This window comes from Podarcis bocagei, assembly GCF_964188305.1.
Source record: "Podarcis bocagei genome assembly, chromosome: 5".
NCBI classification, from domain to species: Eukaryota; Metazoa; Chordata; class Lepidosauria; order Squamata; family Lacertidae; genus Podarcis; species Podarcis bocagei.
Genome location: NC_138129.1, coordinates 100,872,837 through 100,894,147, shown reverse-complemented (window position 1 = coordinate 100,894,147; position 21,311 = coordinate 100,872,837). Strand labels below are relative to the sequence as shown.

Here is a 21,311-nt window from a genome sequence, read left to right as displayed (position 1 = left end):
CCACAGTGCCCTTGTTGTTACATATTACATCTCCTCTTACTAAGAACAGCCTTTGCAAATTTACTTTTCTGGATTGTGCCAGCTCACTATTTGCCCTAAACATTAACACACTAGTAGAATTTTATAGAATGCCCAAACACTGGCAACCACATGGAACCCTTGAACAAAAACAACCAAAGATTGTTACATGCAGGCGTCAAGTGGAAGAATTCTGTTTTACAGGGCTGAATGAAATGTAATTGCTGCCAGACCTCATGACTGTACATAATGTAGCATCTTGTAATGGGAAGGCTTTGCAACTCTCTCTTGCAGAATATCAATTTGACTTTGGAAGGTTTATAGCTTTGTTTACTTGCAAGTTACACAGTCAAAAAGTACTGAAAGCTGTTTCAAAAGCCAGGTTTAATGAAGATCCTGTTGGAAGCAAGATGTGGACAGCATCAAACCAATTGAGGTTGTTCTTGTTTCATTTAAGAATATGACTGGTAATGCATAGTTAGTCATGTCACAAATTATGCAGACACATACCTCTGCTTGCCATTGCTCCCCGACAACTGTATGATGCATGTATCTACAAACATGCACTGCATTCACATTCTACATTTTAAGGTATACACCTAAATATTTTAACTATGTAGCCCTGGCACCTATGTTGATGGCATTTTGACATCAAGCTTTTAAAATTCTTGATTGTTTTAGCTGGGTCATTGCTTTATAATGCTGATTTGGAATGGCTAAGTTTGTGGTTGTATCTTTTAATCTTATTATTTTATCTTTAACTTTGCAAAGCATTTCCCAAACCTCATGTTTACAAAGCATACTGCACCCTCAGAGCGGGATAAAGAGTGAAGCTGAATGATAAGGCCTTCCAGAACTCTCCACACTGTATGTGGGCACTAGTGGAAAAGGCAGTGGGGGAGGGAATCCAATACTTGTGTGCACACATGGGAAATTCTAAATAGTTGTTCTCAGAAAACTCAGAGATTTCAGGTTAATTAATGTATGAAACTCTACTGTTTGTACTGGTGGATGAAGGAAGCGATGGGCTAGGAGCAGAGGGCTGGAGGGAGGAGGCGCCAATCCCATTGCTTCCTTCAATGACATTAAAATATTACAACTGGATGCACAGTGGCATCCAAATTTTGCACATGGCAAAATTGGGGAGGCCATTTCACCAAATATCCTCCAGAGAAGGACTGAAATTCTACAACAGTTCAGAGGACACTTGAAAAGAAAATAATCAAAAGTTTGTCAGAAATTGCCTGTTAGTAATGTTTAAATGGGACGCGGGTGGCACTGTGGGTTAAACCACAGAGCCTAGGACTTGCCGATCAGAAGGTCAGCAGTTCAAATCCCCGCGATGGGGTGAGCTCCCGTTGCTCGGTCCCTGCTCCTGCCAGCCTAGCAGTTCAAAAGCACAAAGTGCAAGTAGATAAATAGGTACTGCTCCGGCGGGAAGGTAAACGGCGTTTCCATGCGCTGCTCTGGTTTGCCAGAAGCGGCTTAGTCATGCTGGCCACATGACCTGGAAGCTGTACGCTGGCTCCCTTGGCCAATAAAGCAAGATGAGTGCCGCAACCCCAGAGTCGGTCACGACTGGACCTAATGGTCAGGGGTCCCTTTACTTCCTTACTTCCTCTGTAACTGCTTCCGAGTGCTAACTGGGCCTATAACAGAAGTTGTCAGTAAGGGTGGGGATCACTGCAACCTTCAGTTCTGTGTAAGCTAACTGCTCACTGAATCTTACCTGCTTTTCAGAAGCATCCCCACCCATGGTCTCCAGCGTCATACCCATTTGCTAGCAATGTGTTTTGGACCCAGCAGCACAGGCCGAGGGAGCCAGCGTACAGCTTCCGGGTCATGTGGCCAGCATGACTAAGCCACTTCTAGCGAAGCAGAGCAGCGCCGTTTACCTTCCTGCTGGAGCGGTACCTATTTATCTACTTGCACTTTGACGTGCTTTTGCACTGCTAGGTTGGCAGGAGCAGGGACTGAACAACAGGAGCTCACCCCGTTGCGGGGATTCGAACCGCCAACCTTCTGATCGGCAAGTCCTAGGCTCTGTGGTTTAACTCACAGCACCACCCGCGTCCCTACAAAGGAAATAAGTTTCTACTATAAACCTGTGTATTCATTGGCTCAGTAATCCTTACCACCACCCTGAAATGTTTTGCAGATATTGCAGATACATTGGTGCCCCGCAAGACGGAAAACTCGCTAGACGAAAGGGTTTTCCGTTTTTTGAGCTGCTTCGCAAGACGAATTTCCCTATGGGCTTGCTTCACAAGACAAAAATCGAAAACGTCTTGCAAGTTTGTTTCCTTTTTCTTAACACCGTTAATACAGTTGCGACTTGACTTCGAGGAGCAACTCATAGAATGCGGTGTGGTAGTTAAACTTTTAAAACTTTTTTGGGGGGTTTTGGATTTTGGGTTGGGGTGTTTGGAATTCAAGGACTTGGTGTTGGGGAGGGGTTAGCAAGAACCTGGAAGCTTGTGTGTGTTTTTTCTGCATTTTTATGATTTTCTGTGACCATTGGGCCACTCTGCTGTTTTTTTACAAAAATCTGGATTTGAATTTCTGTGTGGTGGGTGGCTGGGGGAACAGTTGAGGAGGGGTTTGCAAGAATCTGGAAGCTTGTGTGTCCCCCCCCCCCTGCATTTTTATGATTTTCTGTGACCATTGGGCCACTCTGCTGTTTTTTTAAAAAAAATCTGGATTTGAATTTCTGTGTGGTGGGCGGCTGGGGGAACAGTTGAGGGGGTTCTTCAGCAAGAAGCAAAGAGTGGAAGAGGAACCTTCTTCGAGTTGTCCCCCAGAGTCTTAGAAAATGTACTGTACACTTTGTTGATTTTTAAATGTTTTTCTGTCATGTTTAGAAACTTAATTTATTGTTCCTTCAATTTTTGAAATGCTCTTTACAGTATGTGTGACTTTAAAGAGCACTTAATAAACTCTTGTTGTACCAAATTTGGCTTTGTTAGGACTTTTTTTGACCATAGGAACGCATTAATTGAATTTCAATGCATTCCTATGGGATTTCGTGCTTCGCAAGACGAAAAATTCGCTAGATGAAAAAACTCGCGGAACGAATTAATTTCATCTTGCCAGGCACCACTGTACAGGGTTGCAAGTAAAATGTGGTGGCTTGCCTAGGACCACTGGAGAATGTTCACAGCAGAGACAAGATTTGTACCAGGGACTTCCAGTTCAAAACTCATGTCAGTTTGCTATACTAGCACCTATTCAAATGTCCAACTTCTTTCACAAATTCTTCATTGGTACACCATTTCATCCAAATGACAAATAGGGGGGGGGGGGAACACCCATGAAAACACAAGACTCACTATTGTCTTTCATCAACCACAGCTTCCTGAAATACGCTGGGTCTAAGTTTCAGCCAGTCCATTGAGACTTTAAGTGCAGGAAGGGGATAGGAACCCCAAGACTCTTCCTGGTAATCATTCTGGAGAGGACACTTGCACAGGATTCCAAGAAAAGACACTGGAAGAAAAGATATATGCTCTCATGATGATCAGCAAGCATTATACATTTGGGTATGCTTTGCTACTTTATCCACCCCCAGTTCTCAAGGGGCAGAGTTGGATTAGGTTTCCCTGTGAAAAACACTTTAAAAAGACAATATGCAGGCAGTAGATAGCAAAAAATTAGGTCCTCATCAACAGAAGGCAAAGATGACTGCAGAAATGTTTCAGACATATAGCATTTAGTGGGTTACAGTCCTTTCAATCACTAGTTAATACTATACAGTGGTACCTCGGGTTACAGACGCTTCAGGTTACAGACTCCACTAACCCAGAAATATTACCTCGGGGTAAGAACTTTGCTTCAGGATGGGAACAGAAATGGTGTGGTGGCAGCGGGAGGCCCGATTAGCTAAAGTGGTACCTCAGGTTAAGAACAGTTTCAGGTTAAGAACGGACCTCCGGAACGAATTAAGTTCTTAACCCGAGGTACCACTGTACAATGTGGTTTCAATTTACTTTTTACCAAGTACACCATACAGGTTAAAGGGGGAGGGGTTATTGGTTTGTTTTTTGTTCTTGTTTTTATTATTTATTTTTTGTTTCTATCTTGTATCTTATATTTGTATGCTGTGAACCGCCCTGAGATTTACAGGTGAAGTACGGTATACAGTGCTACCTCGGGTTAGGTACTTAATTCGTTCCGGAGGTCCGTTCTTAACCTAAAACTGTTCTTAACCTGAAGCACCACCTTAGCTAATGGGGCCTCCTGCTGCTGCCGCACCGCCGGAGCACGATTTCTGTTCTCATCCTGAAGCAAAGTTCTTAACCCGAGGTACTATTTCTGGGTTAGCAGAGTTGTAACCTGAAGCGTATGTAACCTGAAGCGTATGTAACCCGAGGTACCACTGTACAAATAACTAATAATAATGTTACAAACCAAACTTTAATTTATCAAAAGCTGGACAGCAGCTATTGCCGCTGTGTCGTAGAGTTATACGTGTGCAACCCAGTATATGTGGCAACTGGGAAGAACTTGAGTCTACAAGCTGATTCCATGGGTACACAGTTAGACTATAACACATTGATTTGGACATGAATACATTTAAAGCGTTCTCTGATAGTAAGAGAGCTATGGACAGCTGATGGGTGTTCCGATACTGTTGCATTCAGGATCCCCACTAAGCTAGGGCAGGGATGGGCAGACGTCAGGTTGTGTGATCACCCTACTTCTCTTCCTAACAGGCTAAGGAGGTGGGGGAGGTATTAAGAGTTGTTGATGCTATTCCAGCCACCACAGAAGCAGCTCAGAAACAGTTAACATCACTAGGAGCAACAGGATGCTTCTAATTTACTATTTCCCATCCTGTCCCATAAAACAATAACTACAGTGGTACCCCGCAAGACGAACGCCTCGCGAGACGAAAAATTCGCAAAACGAAAGGTTTTTTCGTTTTCGAGTTGCCTCGCAAGACGAATTTCCCTATGGGCTTGCTTCGCAAAACGAAGCTTGCCCCGGGGACAGCGAGTCTTCTCTTTTGAAGCAAGGGGCGGCGGGGAGAAGCGATCTTCTCCCCACAGCCCCAGGTCCGGGGACAGCGGGAAGCGCTTCCCGCTGCCCCCGGACCTCTTTTGAAGCAAGGGGCTGCGGGGAGATCGCTTCTCCCGGTGCTCCGAAGCGGGGCGGGGGGGTGGGAACACCTTCCCCCACCGCCCCGCTTCGGAACGGTGCTCCGAAGCGGGGCGGGGGGGGTGGGAACACCTTCCCCCACCGCCCCGCTTCGGAACGGTGCTCCGAAGCGGGGCGGGGGGGGCGGGAACACCTTCTGAAGGCTGGCGGGGGGCAAAAGTCTTTGTCCCCCCTGCCTGCCTTCCCAGGGGCTTTTAAATCGCCCCGGACAGCGGAGAAGTCCTCCGCTGTCCCGGGGCGATTTTAAAATGCCGCCCGCCAGCATTTTAAGATTGCCCGGACAGCGGAGAAGTCCTCCGCTGTCCCGGGGTTTTTTAAAATGCTGGGGGTGGGAAGAAAAGCCCTTATCCCCCCCCCCCCAGCCTTCAGAAGAGGTCCGGGGACAGACTGTCCCCGGACCTGGTCTGAAGGCGGTTTCCCTAGGAACGCATTAATTGATTTTCAATGCATTCCTATGGGAAACCGTGCATCGCAAGACGAAAAACTCGCAAGACGAAGAGACTTGCGGAACGAATTAATTTCGTCTTGCGAGGCACCACTGTATTTGAATCACCTGGCTGGGCAGTTATCTTGCAAGCGCAGCATCTCCTCCTCCTCCTCGTGTGGCTCAAGAGAAATTGACTAGTAGTCAACAAGTGAACTAACTAATCTCATATCTAGTTTCCAGCAGACTTGACTATGTAACAATCATCCTTACAGCCTTGCAGCACAACAGGATAGGTTTTGCTCCAAGATCTGTCAGCTTTAGTACTTACTGAATAGAGCCAGCAACTGTGTCCAGCAGAGCTGTTCATCCTGACTGTAACTGTGCTGCTCAGTCTCATTGCTAAAGTCTCGTAAGTGATGCAACTGAAACAGGTTGATGACGGTAATGTGGACTAATTGCTGAGAATTAAAGGTTTTTTGGAACAGCAGCCTCTGTAACAAAAAAGGAAGAACATACACCTCAGAATGGGACAATGCATAGAGGAACAGGCTTGACTGCTGGTGAGTAAGGACACGGACTATAGGTGTAGCCTTGCCCTAAGGGTGTCTTTTGAGGCACCTCTTTGCTTTTTCTCACAGAAGTGCATGGCTGCCACATGCTTTTATGGGAGGAGCATTGTGCAAAAAGGGCGAAACCTGCTGCCTGGTGCCTACCTCTAGGTGGTCTTCAGACAGGAATCAACACAGGTGGATGCAATATATATCTGAGCAGTGCAGGGAATTATTTTATTCCCTGGCTCCCTAATTCCTTGCAATGTATGAATCTCCCTTCACTCACACCCTTAACAGTTGCAACAATGGGCATGTTGCAAGTTTCTGATGTTTCACACTTATGGAGAAAGTGGCAATCCACTTTCTCTGCTGACAGATGATACTAGGGATGAGGGAACCTTTACCACTCCAGGACCACATTGGCTACTCCTGGACTATAGGTACTACTCCCATCATTCATGACTACTCGCTATGCTGGCTGATAGGAGTCCAACAACACCTAAGGGCCAAAGATGTTCTGTCCCTGCGGAAATGTCAGGCTCATCTAGCTCAACTCTTTGCTCCATATTTAACAGCTTTGCCTGCGGTCTGGAGAACAGAGGTGCATGAATGAGATAGCAAGCCAGACTAATTGCCACGGTGCACTTTCTGGCTAGGACTTCAAATTCCAGCTGGAATAATCACTGCTGTAATTGTCACACTTATGCAGACTGTTCTCCTGTGTGCAGGTACGGTAGAATTGCAGTGCTTTTCCTAGTATCTAGCCCAGGCTGGACAAAGCACTGCTGCTGCATTAATGCACTTAGACCACGAATTCAACATGTGAAAATGGCATTTTGTTATCCTCTTCGATCTGTACTTCACTCGTCTTCCAAGCTGCATAGGGGCAACCATCATAAACCGTAGCACAAAATCTCAATGTGTGACCTAGTACTCCTGCATGCACTTCAATTTTGAATACAAAAGCATTTTTTCCCCTTGGGCTTGTGTGCTTGATATTTATAATTATTGTTATTGAAGTTTAATAATAGTCTTTCTACAAGAAACCTGTATTCAAGGCAACGTGCACTACCACAACAAAACAGAACCCTAAGCACTTTTAACACTAATAAAAAGCTAAGAAGAAAGAACCAGTAGGCCAGACCCAAAATCAGGAGGAGGAGTACAATTTCAGTTCAATCAGCCAATGGGAGGAAAAAAATACAAGAAAGAATTAGTCTTTCACTTATGATTTCTTACTACAGATAGATGTCTGTTGGCAGAGTCTATAAGTGGGACACTCCACAAGGCTCATGGTTCAAGCCCTTATTAATCTTATTTCAGTCACAAAAGAACATGGATCAATGCATTCTCACCAGATTTTTAAGAAGCATGAGGTGGGCGATAAATAAAAGGAGTATCTGTGTTCCTTCAGAGCAAGGGAACAAAGTACCAGTCCCCACACAAGCTGCTGGATAGCTCAGTTGGTGGAGTATGAGACTCTTAATCTCTGGGTTGTGGGTTCAAGCAAAAGATTGGGCAGAAGATTCCTGCACTGCAGGGGGCTGGGCTTGATGACCCTCGTGGTTCCTGCCAACTGTATAGTTCTATGATTCAGCATGAAAAGCAGGGCACATCCTGTGAAACCAACCTTGAACTGCTCCTCTAATTTCTCACGGAGAGGGTTCAATTTCTCCAAGTTCTTACTCAGATACACATGGCCATGGAATTTTATAAATGCCTTAATGAAATCAGACACTCCCCATTGAGTCTTCACCTCATCACGACTGCAATTAAGGAGATAAAAAAACACACGAATTTTAGTCTTTGTAAAGCTAACCCTGGCACAAAACAAATGCATGCTGCTGACTAGCACCCTCTTTTAAGAAAGTTGGAGTCTCTGAAACAGGAGAGGCTGTAGCTCTGATTGATAGTTTTTCCCAAGACTGAAGATAAAAAGCAGTATTAACATTTAGAAACTCTCAAATTAAAAGAATTCAATCATTTGTGTAGACCACAGACAGCCACTCTGTGTAACCTGAGGGCATGTTGTGTTCCCCAGACAACAATCCAGAAGCAGTAATAATAAAAGTTGCCTCCATCCAGCAGAAAACACTTCACTGTTGGGAATTAACCACTCCAGCAGGCATTTTAAGGTAGCATTTGGTTTACTGTAAGCCGCCCAGTGTGGCTGGGGAAACCCAGCCAGATGGGCAGGGTATAAATAATAAAATTGTTGTTGTTTGTTCCATTTTCTGTGGATTGTTTTATGTACACCACTTGGAAATGCAAGTAAGTAGGTGGAAATATATTCATTTGGACAAGTTTGTTCATTTACCAATCTTCCTATAGACATAAAAATATAAAGCTGTCATTGTGCCATCCCCTTTGGAGGATTTGGAGTGTTACATCCCAATCCTGGACTTGCATGAAATCAGGATAGTGGAGGGGAAGCAAAAGATAAGGCAGGATTTAAAATGGCAGCAGAGGTTTGGATAAAGCAAGACCCTGAGAATATGGGAGAGGAATGAAGGAGCTGTGAGGATATACCCATCCACCCAAATATTCTATAGTACCTTCCCACACATTTTTCACTCCTGGTATCATGTGTTGTCTTCATACATGAAGTTCCAGATTCAATGAAGTAATTTAGAAAATATAGCTTGTGCCCCAAAGAGGTCACTTTGGTGCTGCTAACACACCAAAAACAATGTGGGAGCAAGCAGTTACAAGAAGAGGAAGAAGAAGAGTTTGGATTTGATATCCCGCTTTATCACTACCCGAAGGAGTCTCAAAGCGGCTAACAATCTCCTTTCCCTTCCTCCCCCACAACAAACACTCTGTGAGGTGAGTGGGGCTGAGAGACTTCAGAGAAGTGTGACTGGCCCAAGGTCATCCAGCAGCTGCATGTGGAGGAGGGGAGACACAAACCCGATTACGAGTCCACCGCTCTTAACCACTACACCACACTGGCTCTGGTCTCCGCAAGTTACTGGTCTCCACAGCTACAAAAGACGCTGTTTGACTTCACCCCTGGAAGCAGTTTGACTTCACCCCTGGAAGTGCACTCCATTGTCCCTCAAGACAGATGAATGCCAACATCAGCTGCACTTAACCTTCTCTAAATGAACAAGCTAATATTCTATTAATCTTAAGGATACAGTGGCATATGCCAGTATTGTGTGCATGCATGAAGGAGGCTGCACAGAAGGGAACAGGAAGAAGTATGGAAATGGGGGTGCCAGGGACAGTTAAGAAAGGAGGAAGGAAGAAATAGAAGAGAGTGAAAGTGATTTTGTGTGTGTGTGTGTGTGTGTGCGCGCGCGCATGCGCGCGCACACACGGGGGGGGCAGCACAATATGAGGGAGAAGACAAAAAAATGGGGTGATCTCTGTAAGGAAGACTTGAAAAAAGGAGTGTGGAGGAAAAATGTGAGAAAGAGGGTACAAAGGGGACTTGAAAAAAATGAGTAGGGGGAATGGGCATGGGGCTGAAGATGAAAGCAGGGGCATGAAAGGGTCTGAAGAACAGGATGGGGTGGTGGCTTCATAACTTGGTGGAAGGTGAAAATGGTGCTTAGTGGTTGCATTGTGTATGGGGGAGAAAGATGCAGGAAGTTACTATGGGGGTGGTTTGTGCATAATGGAATTGCACAAAAGAAAGGAGAGGCAGGATGGACACAGGGGAGAAAGTGGTTGCTGCAGAATAAAATAGAGAAATGGCTTCAGCAATGGAGTTAGGAAGGTGAAAAGCAAGCTCCCAGTCACCAGTCCAGCTGCCGCATTCTGGATTAGTTGTAGTTTCTGAGTCACCTTCAAAGGTAGCCCCACACAGAGTGCACTGCAGTAGTCCAAGCAGGAGATAACCAGAGCATATACCACTCTGGAGAGACAAAGCACAGGCAAGCAGGGTCTCAACTGGCGTATCAGATGGAGCTGAGAGACAGCCACCCTAGACACAAAATTAACCTGCTGTCCAAGGACAGCTGCAAGTCCAAAATGACCCCCAGACTATGGACCTGGTCCTTCAAGGACACAGTGACCCCCATTCAGGACCAGGGAGTCCTCCACACCTGACCCCCGGAAACAGTACTTCTGTCTTGTCGGGATTCAACCTCAATCAGTTAACCACCATCCATCCTCCAACCACCTCCAGACACTCACACAGGATGTTCTTAACCTTCACTGGTTCCAATTTAAACGAGAGATACAGCAGGGATTCATCTGCGTACTGGTGAGCACCCAGCCCAAACTCCCTGATTATCTCTCCAGCGGCTTCATATAGATCAGACATGTCCAACTTTCAAGAGACTGAGATCTACTCCCACTATTAAAAAACTGGCAGTGATCTACCAAAGTGGCTGAGTGTTGTTTTTTTAGGGAGTCAAAGTTGTTGAGGTTTTTTAGGAGGTCTATGTTGGTATCAAAAGCTGTTGAGAAATCCAGAACCAGGAAACAGCTTTCACCTCTGTCCCTAGCCCATGGGAGATCACTGGCCAGCACAACCAAGGTGGTTTCAGTCACATTATAAAGAACTCTGACAAGTTTGAGAGGAGTCTGGGGTGGGGACACTGGCAGCAGAGCTTGTATGCACTCCTGCACCTCTATTTTTAACCACTGTGTGTTCCGGCAAATACTTGTAGCCCATTTTGCAAAAACGTAAGTATACTGACATATCAAAACCTTGCCCTGTCTGTAACTAATTTGTGTGAAAATTCAATGGCACTGTCACATCAAATTTACAATCACAGGGGCAGAATAAATGTTTTGTTGCTACTATTAACCTGTAGGAGGCACAGAGGAAAAGAAATTACTTACTTGTAACTTGATGTTCTTTGAGAACTACTTATAAAAGACACACATATAAGTATTGCAGCATCTTGGAGAAAAGATTTATATTGTAGCAATAGCCTGAAGCTTATAAATGATATCTCACTACCTAGAAAATATTAGCCTTACCTTTCCAGTGCTTTAGAAAGTGCTTTTTGTAGGTTAGTAGAGGCAGCTGGGAAAGGGAACTTCACAGCAATGCTTCTGCAGTAGTAGAAAATTGTGGTCAGGTGATCTCCTTTGGAGGATGCTAAAATAGCCAGCTGATTGTAAGGCTGACCTAAAGTTTTTTTTTAAAAGGGAAGAAAAGTTTCTGATAAAGTAAAGGACTCACTCTGTAAGTACAAGCCAGTTATTTTGCCATATTCTAGGCAGCAGCTACTATTGGAGTAACAGTTTTTGACCATGGTCAATAATAAGCAGGTCAGTCCTAATGTAGTAATGAGGATTGCTTCAAAAACTGGCTTGCTAACATTCCTGTTATAACTTACTGAAGCAAAGGGACATGTAGAGAGCAGGTTGTGCCACGGGACACATCTCCAGATGCAATGCAAGTTTTTTTCTGATTCAAGAAAGGGTTCACTTAGGGGGTGGAGGAACAGAAAGGAAGAGCCTGAGCAGGGGACTGGACATGTTTGGAAGCAATGGAATGGCAGAGCTTTCCTGAAGAGGGAGGAAATATGTAGGTGGTTTTAATAGATAGGTAAAGGTAAAGGTAAAGGTACCCCTGCCCTTACGGGCCAGTCTTGTCCGACTCTAGGGTTGTGCGCCCATCTCACTTAAGAGGCCGGGGGCCAGCGCTGTCCGCAGACACTTCCGGGTCACGTGGCCAGCGTGGCGAAGCTGCTCTGGCGATCCAGCACCAGCGCAGCACACGGAAACGCCGTTTACCTTCCCGCAATAAAGTGGTACCTATTTATCCACTTGCACTTAAAGGTGCTTTCGAACTGCTAGGTGGGCAGGAGCTGGGACAGAAAGACGGGAGCTCACCCCGCCGCGGGGATTCGAACCGCCGACCATGCGATTGGCAGGCCCTGGGCACTGAGGTTTTACCCACAGCGCCACCCGCGTCCCTTTTAATAGATAATAAAATACAATTAAACTGTTTAATGGAAGCCACTATGGAGATCCCTCTGGAGAAAAATTAAAAGAATGATAATGAAATAAATATCCAGTTGATATGAGGTATGAACATTTTAGCTCTATTATCTATTGCCAATCCCATAGAATTAATGTGGTATATGGACATCCTTCTTCCATGGAGTTCAGTGTTGAAGTAGAGTATGAAGATGGAAACGAAGCTCCTCAGAACCAGTGGGATTATGCTGCAAACAACTGATCAAGAATTGGCAAGCTCACCCACACAGACTGCATTCCATAAACTCACCATTGGATGGGACAAGCTGAGCTGCATGCCTGTAGTAGGACTCAGCCTGGCTGGTCTGATTTCTGTAGCGAGCTGAAAAATCAAGAAGAACTGCTGAAACAGAACATTCTACACTACTAGTCAATGTGCTACACCCCACCATTTCTAAAATAAATAGGTTTTGTGGACAATTATTCTACATAGAGCTGGACTAGGAGCCTTGTTTACTCCAACCTGGCAGGTGCTCCTATTCTCTCCTTACAATTACATATTGCTATTAATACTTGACATAAGAGGTTAGGCTGGCCTCAACTAGAGCCAGGGCCTTCTCGGCTGCAGCTCCAAACTGGTGGAATGCTCTGTCAAAAGAGACTAGGGCCCTGCGGGACCTGACATCTTTCCGCAGGGCCTGCAAGACAGAGTTGTTCCACCAGGCCTTTGGTCAGGGCGCAGCCTGACTCCCTCCTCTGGCAACCTGCACATAATTCTACTTAATTGGTTGCCATCAATTTGATTTAATTAATTTTTATAATGAAATATTTTTAGATTGTGTGATTATTTGATTGATTATTTTATTGTTGTTAGCCGCCCTGAGCCCGGCTTTGGCTGGGGAGGGCGGGATATAAATAAAATTTATTATTATTATTATTATAAACTCTATTTTCCACTGTCACTGCACAGCTTATGTATACCTTCCTCCTGCAGATTCTACTGTCTGTGTTCATGGTACTCACCAATGTCTCCAAGGTGGACAAGGCAGTGCTGGCATATATATGAGCAGGAGCTAGATTGTGGCTTCACAATGGCGCTGGTGTGCGTCTGTTTATTGCTGATAATTCCCAGTTGGGAGGACTTCACACGACAGGGCAAATCTACATTAAACACTGTGCACAGCTCCTGCAGTAGCTAAAATTAGAAACCAATCAATTTTAATAGTTATAGCAAAACTAGCAATCAGGTAGAAAAGCCTGAAGGAATTGGTCAACTTTGAGTGTTATCCTTAAGCCCACCTTCACTTCTATATAAGATTTAGAAGTTCATGAAAATCTAAAGGACACAGAGGTCATGTTGTATCATTCTAAACTCATTTCACCTCTCCTCAGCTAATATTAGGGGAAAGGCCTTACGTCAGTGGCTAAACACATGATTTGAATGCAGAAGGTCTGATTCAATTCATGGCATTTCCAGTTAAATGACTCTCTTGACTGCAGGGCTGAGGCAGACCTTGAAGAGCTGCAAGCAGTTATGGGGAGACAATGTCAAACAAGGCAGACCAATAGTCTAACTCAGTATCAGTTATGTCCATAGGGTACCTAATGTTTCTATAAAAGAGAGATATTGCAAAAAGCAAAATGGAATATACATGCATGTAAGAACGAAAGGCAAGTGCTTCTGGATTGGACCAAAGGCCAGCATCCTGTTTTGCAGTAGCTAGCCAGGTGCCTATGGGAAGACTCAAGCAGCCATCTCCCACTGCAACTGAATTTTAAGATGGATGCCTCTGAAACTGTGGGGTCACATACAACCATCATGACTAAGCACCAACTGACAGCTTGGTCAATTTGTCTATTCCCCTTTTAAGGGTGTTTAGGTGGGTAGTCTTTACCACATCTTGCGGGGGCAAAGAAACATACAAAACCTATTTGGTGCCATGGAAGTTATGCCATTTCCATGCCCCATGCTCATAGTGCAATCCCTCAACTCACCTGTGTGTAGAAGCCACTAGCTGCCTCTAAGAACAGAGAGAGGTTAGCCTGAACTTCACTCCGATTTGGATTTGATCGGTTTTTTGCTTGACCCTGTAGAGTTGTGATCTGATTCTTAAAGGCATGATTCCACCTATAGGAAGAAAGAGAAGTTTAGTGTCCAATGTGGGACACTCTGCAGGCCTCACTCTTTACAACCCTGCCTCCTTCAATAAAACAGCTTCACGTGTGAACAGTTCATCCAAATAACAATACATACTTTTAGCTCAATACTATATTACACATTTGTCCCATGTTACTACCAGCCACATGTAATATAAAGAATGAAATAAAATAATCACTGAATTATTTATGGTTTATGTCAAACCACATTTCCAGTCAAACTTCACCTTTTCAAAATAATTCCCCAAGTGATACCTTGAAAGTTCCGTTAAGAGCAGTTAAACTTTTTAAGCTGACGTACTCAAAGATAAAAGAATATCTTCTGAATATGCCATTAATTCTGCCCAAAATTTCAGGGATCTCTTTGACAAACAGTACATGCCCAAGTTTAAGATACTTACAGATCTTGTTCCACTTTTTTGTCCAATGCATACTCCAAATCTGTTACCAGCATTTTCTGGTATAAGTCCTGCAAAGCCTGTCTGGATGTCCAGGCCTCAGCTGGACCCAACTTTGAATCTGAGTAGTAAGAAGATCAAGGTTTTATTAGGACAGCACAACAACCGCATTTTCCTTGCCATTTCCTCAAAAGAGGATTCACCGAGATACAACACTTTCCTTTCTACATCAGCAAAGGCTGCAGCTGAAAACACCCTGGAATGCAAGATTTTGGTCTGAAACTTCTCAGGGTGAAGGAAATGTGGAAACTGTATTAATTTACCAGTGTATTAAATTGCTTACTCTGCAATAATGATGGCACATTATCCTAGCTCTGAATTTCTCGAACACCATTTTGCGAGTTATGCTAGTACATCTCTTGTGTTTTGGGTGCAGAAAGGGGGGCAGATTTCAAAGTTGTCAGAAGCATTGTCAGAAGTAGAGGGCACACATTAAAAGGAAAAACACAGTTTACTGATCCTAGTTCATGTATTTTACAGTCATACCTCGGGTTGAAGTAGCTTCGGGTTGAGCATTTTCAGGTTGCGCTCTGCAGCGACCCGGAAGTAATGGAATGCGTTACTTCCGGGTTTCGCTGCTCGTGCATGCGCAGACGCTCAAAATGACATCACACGCATGTGCAGAAGCAGCAAATTGCGACCCACGCAGACGCGGGTTGCGTTCGCTTCAGGATGCGAACAGGGCTCTGGAACGGGTCCCATTCACATCCAGAGGCAGCAATTGTGGAAAGCAGACCACCCAAGTTTCTGGCTGATTTGAAATGAAAAACAAAGCTCATTACCCGTCATGTCAGCCTTCAGGACTTCTGCCTGCCTGCAAATGAAATACAAAATAATAATTGTTAGGACCAGAAAGGGCTGATGAAAGTAAAAATCCAGCACATTCACATCTTAGGTGCCCCATTTTTATGGGCACAGTACAACCGATCTGAATTTCAATCTGGAAGACTCAAGGGTGTCAAAAAAGCATTTCCTATAACACATTAAGTGGGAGTAATTAGATGCTCAGGATCACATATCCAAAATTATCGTTAGAAGAGGATGCATTTAACCATCTTACTGAGATACCAAACAATGGAAAAGTAGTGATTCTCTCTCAAAAAAAAAGAAAAGGAAGCCCACACTATAATATTTCCTCTAGGTCAGGACTTTCACGTTTACTTCTATCCTATTAAATGCCCCCTGAACACAAGATATATTCAGCAAGACTCTTACCACCCCACTCCCCATGCCATCCCTCAAAAAGTATTACCATAATGCAGAACCAAGATATTGAACTCATTTCAGTTCTGTTGAGAGACTTTGCACTGGAATAAGCATATGTAAACTGCCAAAAATATTGAAAAAATAAATTTCAAAGGTTTTTGGTCCAGGTAATGGACAATGGTATTAGCCTTCAAAAGCAGTGGTGGAGAAAGGGGGGTGGGCCGGGCCGGGTGCCATCTTGAGGGGGGTGACGGCTGAACGCACCTGCTCCCGGTCCCCGAAAGAAAGCAGCGGCTTTGGGCAAACAACGCTGGCACGCTCCTTCTGCCCCCGCCGCTGGTTGCCCTGGCGGGAAAGGAGAAGCGGGGCAGGGTGGGGGTGGAGGCTGAGGGTGGGGAGAGGTCAGCGCAAGCCCGAACCTCCAGGACACTGACCCTGGAGCCCAGCCTCTGCCTCCTCCTCAGGGAGCCCGCTGTGCGCATGTCACCTTGAACCGGGAATGCATTCAGCAGATTCCCTGGTTTTCCAGGAGTGGAAATGGCGGGGTGGGGAGAAGCCTTGAGGGGTCCATTACCCCCATGGTGGATTCAGCTATAACTGTTTGCATTGTGTTACTTTGGTATTTCGTAATGTTTATCTTATTGTAACTCGTATTTAAGACGGTTCTGCAGTAAAACTTTGAAACTCGCTCTTCCGGTGAAGAAAAATCATTTCTACACAAGATCCAGATGAGGGATTCCTCTGAACTCCAACAATCAGGTATCTTGGAATCCATATAGAGGCACAAACCCCAGAGCTTATCATCCCATTTCTTAGTGTTTAAACAACTTTCTTTCTTTTTAAAAATGCCCCTTAAACAAATGGTGCATTTCAAAATGAAGCTTCTCTCTCCCCCCCCCGCTCCCCCCCACCGTCTTGGGGCGTGAGGCCCCAATCCTGGCACAGTGTCATGTGAAAAGGGGCTTTTAGAAAGAAGTCACACGCCATGCAAGCATCAAAGAAGGCGTTCTGCCCTTTTTCTTCTTGGGGTTCATGGTGAGAGGAGCCCCCATCACCCTTTGAGAGACAGATGGTTACTCCCAGCAGCCCTGCACCTCCTTAGGGGCCTTTGAAGTTTGGCTTTGGGCGGAGGCATACCAGCAAAGATAAGCGAGACAAAAAGGATGGGCGGACCGAAGGCAGCAGAGGCAACTTTTTCACTCACTCCCCCCCCCCAACCCCTATGGGGTGTTGGGGCCTGGGATTGTGGTCTGTATATGCTCAGAGGCATGCCTTCCCTGCATGGAATTCCAGTTACAGAGCTATGAAAAGAGCTCTCCTGTGGGGAGAAAGTGTGGCCTGCACTGCAGGGTTGCTGTGAGCCCCCTACTGCCAGCCCACCTCTCAGCCACATGCACCAAGCTGCCTTGGGGCAAAATGAGAGTGGCTGTTGTAAACCCTTCTCAGCCACGATCCTCCTCCAAACCGCAGTAGAGCATAATAATACAAGTGGTCTACACAACAGCGTTGTTTTATGTTACTCCCTCAGGCTGCCCACTGTGCAGTATAGAAAGCAGACTACATGGCAGGGCTGCTGTAGTCCACTGTCACCCTCTGCACCTTAAAAAAAGGCTGAATAAAGAAATACAAAGTAAAAGGCAACTTAGGAAGAAAAGCAGGGTTTGATTTGATTTAATATTTGTATTTCGCTTGTCCAAAAACAAATGTTGAGCTCAAAGTGTTTCACAATAATCACAAACAGCATTATTGCAATCTCTAACATAAAACACAGCATCATATAAACATAAATAAGACAAACACTGACAAATTCATTTTTAAAAAAAATTATACAATGCAATAAAGTCACAATACTGTCCTCCCTTTGGTGCTGCCTTTTTGTTTGCAGCGGGGGTGAACACGACAGCCTGTTGCCCAGCTGGTCCAGTTTCACAGGTGGGGGAAACTGAGGCTGCTCAGAGCCTGCCACTCTTTCCCCAGGCAACCTGTGATGGCTCTGGCCAAGACCCTCCCTGCCCCCCTGGCTCCTGCTCCCCCTCCTCTCTGGTCTTGAGCCCCACCAGCCTCCCTGGTCCCCTCTGCTTCTTCCTCATCCCCCAATGATTTCAGTTTCCTCCAGAGATTCTATTTGGTGCTGATGTTTTAAGAACACCTTTCAAAAAATCAACAGACCAGTATAATCCAAGAAGCAGTCCCCAGTCTGGGGCCAGCGTTCGAAACTCCCATTGTTCTAGGCGCATTTTGCAACAGGGAATTTCATTAGCGCAAGCAGTTTCTGAGCTCTGGTCGCAGTACTGCGCCTAAGATTTCAGATTAAAACTGCAGAGTGGAAGGAAAGGAGGACCTTTTTCTGCCTCCCCACTTCCAGCCACTCTCTGAAGAATGGAGAAGAGACCCTCTTCAGAATATTAGTGGGGTGGGCAGGAGAAGGACTAGAGCATGTGAAAAACAAACATAAGATTTTAGCTGCAGTTCATTCATTTTCAGCTTTGTATTCGTTATAAAAAAGTATGCCTAGACATTCTGTTGTTGCGCCCATAACCTAGGTTTAAGGTGCCATTTAGCTCCTAGCTTCCATATCTGATGTGCCTCTGCTCAGAAGGTCCTGGGAAGCTCCTTACGACAGAGCAAGACTGAAGCAGATTCCTCTTTTCCCAGCTGGGTTTTGCTCTTTTGCTCTTCTGCCCCCCTACTTTAGCACCTGAAGCAGCCTCGTCTCCCTGCCTAACAGGAAGGCCAGCCCTTTCTCCCTTTCTTTGGTCTTCGCTATATCACAGGCCTAGATGCATAGCAAACGTTTTCGGGGAGTGGAGGCAGGAAGAGAAAGACTGGCAGCAGAATCAGAAAGGGCATCAGGTTGAGATCGGCAAAGCTCTCTGGCTTAGCCATCTTGTCAATTGAAAACAAAGTAGCAAAAGGAATTGATGATGTGATTTCAAAATTTGCAGAGAACAAAGTTAGGAAAAAACGGTTTTAAGTGCTTATGCTCACAATGTTAAGTAAATAAACCCAAAAATTACACTTTCCACTGTATCTTATTTTTCCTTCTTTTAAGAATTTCAATATGTGTGGGGGGAGGGACAAGAAATTTTCCGCACCGGGTACCATCTGACCTTGCTATGCCACTGTTCAAAAGTACTACATAATATTACATTTCGGAACTCCCCTCATATTGACATCAAGCAGGCACCTTTGCTGTAATCTGTTCAGCACCTGCTTAAAACATTTTTGTTTAGGCAAGCCTATCCAGACATGTAGAAGTTAAATGCGTTTAATCTCTTTTGTTCATTTTAAGAATCTTGTTGATGCTTTTAAATACCTGCTTCTAACTGTTTTTAATGGGAAATTTAATGTTTAGTATTTTTTGCAAACAGCTTAGAGGTTGCTGTTTCTCTATAATCAAGCAGTATATAAATTTTGTTAAATAAATTAATAAATAGATCCTATGGATTGATTGAGCCTATTATGCTCCCCATCTTTATTCACATACATGAAGTTTGCCCATCATGCTAAACCACAACATGAATAAGCCAGAACATTATTCACCAACCCCCTTTCCCTTCCCTTCCCTTCCCTTCCCTTCCCTTCCCTTCCCTTCCCTTCCCTTCCCTTCCCTTCCTTTTGGGAGGAGTTCTACTTTATCAAAATCAAAAGTTCCCATTCCCATCCCCTTCATTTACTGTAACAACAAATGAGCTATGGAGTGATGACAACTCTGTGACCTTTTCTTGCACAGATCTTGACAACTGCAAGTACCACCTCCTTAAACTTCAACATATCTAGGAAACTAGATCACCAAGTCCCAGCACCCCTTCCCCTTTCAGCTGCTCCCCATGTCTGCTTTGCCAATTTTGAAAGGAATGCTAAGCGTACCCGATAGTCTAATTCAGGGGTCGGCAAACTAAGGTCCACGGGCCAGATCAGGCCCAATTGCCTTCTAGATCCGGCCGTGGATGGTCTGGGAATCCAGGCAGCTGGCATAGCGCACACACGTGATGGTTTCTGCGACTCAGCCAGGCTTGGGGGTGAAAAGTGAGGCGGGCGGCTGCTTGAGCCAAGCCCCTTCTCTGTTGTGTGCGCAGCAATCTTTTATTCTGGGGTAGGGGTGTGGAAGAGGGAAAAAGAGCCACAGTTCGGATTTCCACCATGGAGCTGCCGGCAACTGACCTCAGGAAGGGCAGTTGTGACAGCAGGGGCTCGGAGGCGCCTCAGGAGCGACGCCCGCTGGTGTCTGTGGCGGCTGGGCAGCTGCACTTCGAAGCAGTTCTGCTGGGGAGGCCGCTTGTTAGCTACACATTGCAAGCCATGGAAAGGTAAATAGCTGCAACCGCCTTGTCCTCCCTCACACAGGGAAAAGAACGTTTTTGCTTGAGCGGCACTGGCCTGACTTAGCTTGGCCAATGGTTTTCCCCTTCACCCACCCATGCGCACACACTCTCAAGGGCTGACAGAAATGGTGCGCTTACCTTAGCCCCCCACCCCCCACTCACGAGAGAAATAATAACTGTCAACGTGGGTTTTTGCCAAAAATGCGGGTCATAATCATGGCAACATATAGTCCGCCCCCCCCACAAGGTCTGAGGGACAGTGGAACAGCCCCCTGCTGAAAGAGTTTGCTGACTCCTGGTCTAATTAGTAGTTTCAATGTCGTACAGCAACAAGCGGTTGTGTAACATGCAAACATGATTTGATGCAGAAGTCCAACTAGTGGAAAGGAGTTTCAAACTTGTAGAGAACTATGCATAACTTTTAGTTATTGACCCTACTATTTAACCATATTTTGAGACAATATTTCACAACACTTTTTATGGGTAAATTTAAAGCCTTAAGAAAAATTATCAAGCAGACTTCAAATGAAGGTGATCTACAGTCTCATTTCTATCAAGAAATGATGCACTGTCAAGTAGTTAATTATCTGGTTCTACTAAATATAACAGAACTGGTCTAGTCTTATCTTACCAAGTACTGTGTTAACTACCTGCTTACTGTCTGTCCTGAATCTTGGACAGATTCTAGTATTACGAGGAAGAAAACTACTAACCATCCACTTTTGCCACACCATGCAGTTTGCAGTTTCTATCTGAATTAAGTACACTAAATTCTAGAGCCAGAGGAAACCAAATATCAGTAGCTCCAGTTTTATTCAACTGATTTATAAACCATCATCACTCTTCAGGATTATTCAGCTATACTGTAGTACCTTAGAAAAAAACCTAATGAACTTACAATGTGACCCTCCTTTCTAAAACACTAATGCTGCAACTCAGGATGTTGAAAAACCTGCATTTTCTAAGACTCTCAGAAAATATATCAGATAAAATATGTTCTAGAGTTTTTGTCATATGAACTATAGAAGAAGAAGAATCATAGAATCATAGAGTTGGAAGAGACCACAAGGGCCATCGAGTCCAACCCCCTGCCAAGCAGGAAACACCATCAGAGCACTCCTGACAT

At 44.9% G+C, this 21,311-nt stretch overlaps 1 protein-coding gene across 2 annotated transcripts in view; it reads right to left on the bottom strand.

Annotated features, from left to right (window-relative positions):
• The window catches only part of SMG7 (SMG7 nonsense mediated mRNA decay factor), a 68,482-nt gene that overhangs the window by 34,815 nt on the left and 12,356 nt on the right, over positions 1 to 21,311 (bottom strand). For both annotated transcript variants that reach the window (XM_081193279.1, XM_081193280.1), the window contains exons 2-10: positions 15,437 to 15,468; positions 14,598 to 14,715; positions 14,035 to 14,167; positions 13,063 to 13,234; positions 12,350 to 12,421; positions 11,092 to 11,242; positions 7,784 to 7,919; positions 5,931 to 6,093; positions 3,348 to 3,504 (exon numbers count right to left, since the gene is read on the bottom strand). In XM_081193279.1, the coding sequence (XP_081049405.1) occupies positions 3,348 to 3,504; positions 5,931 to 6,093; positions 7,784 to 7,919; positions 11,092 to 11,242; positions 12,350 to 12,421; positions 13,063 to 13,234; positions 14,035 to 14,167; positions 14,598 to 14,715; positions 15,437 to 15,468 (1,134 nt within the window). The remainder of the gene's footprint in view (positions 1 to 3,347; positions 3,505 to 5,930; positions 6,094 to 7,783; positions 7,920 to 11,091; positions 11,243 to 12,349; positions 12,422 to 13,062; positions 13,235 to 14,034; positions 14,168 to 14,597; positions 14,716 to 15,436; positions 15,469 to 21,311) is intronic.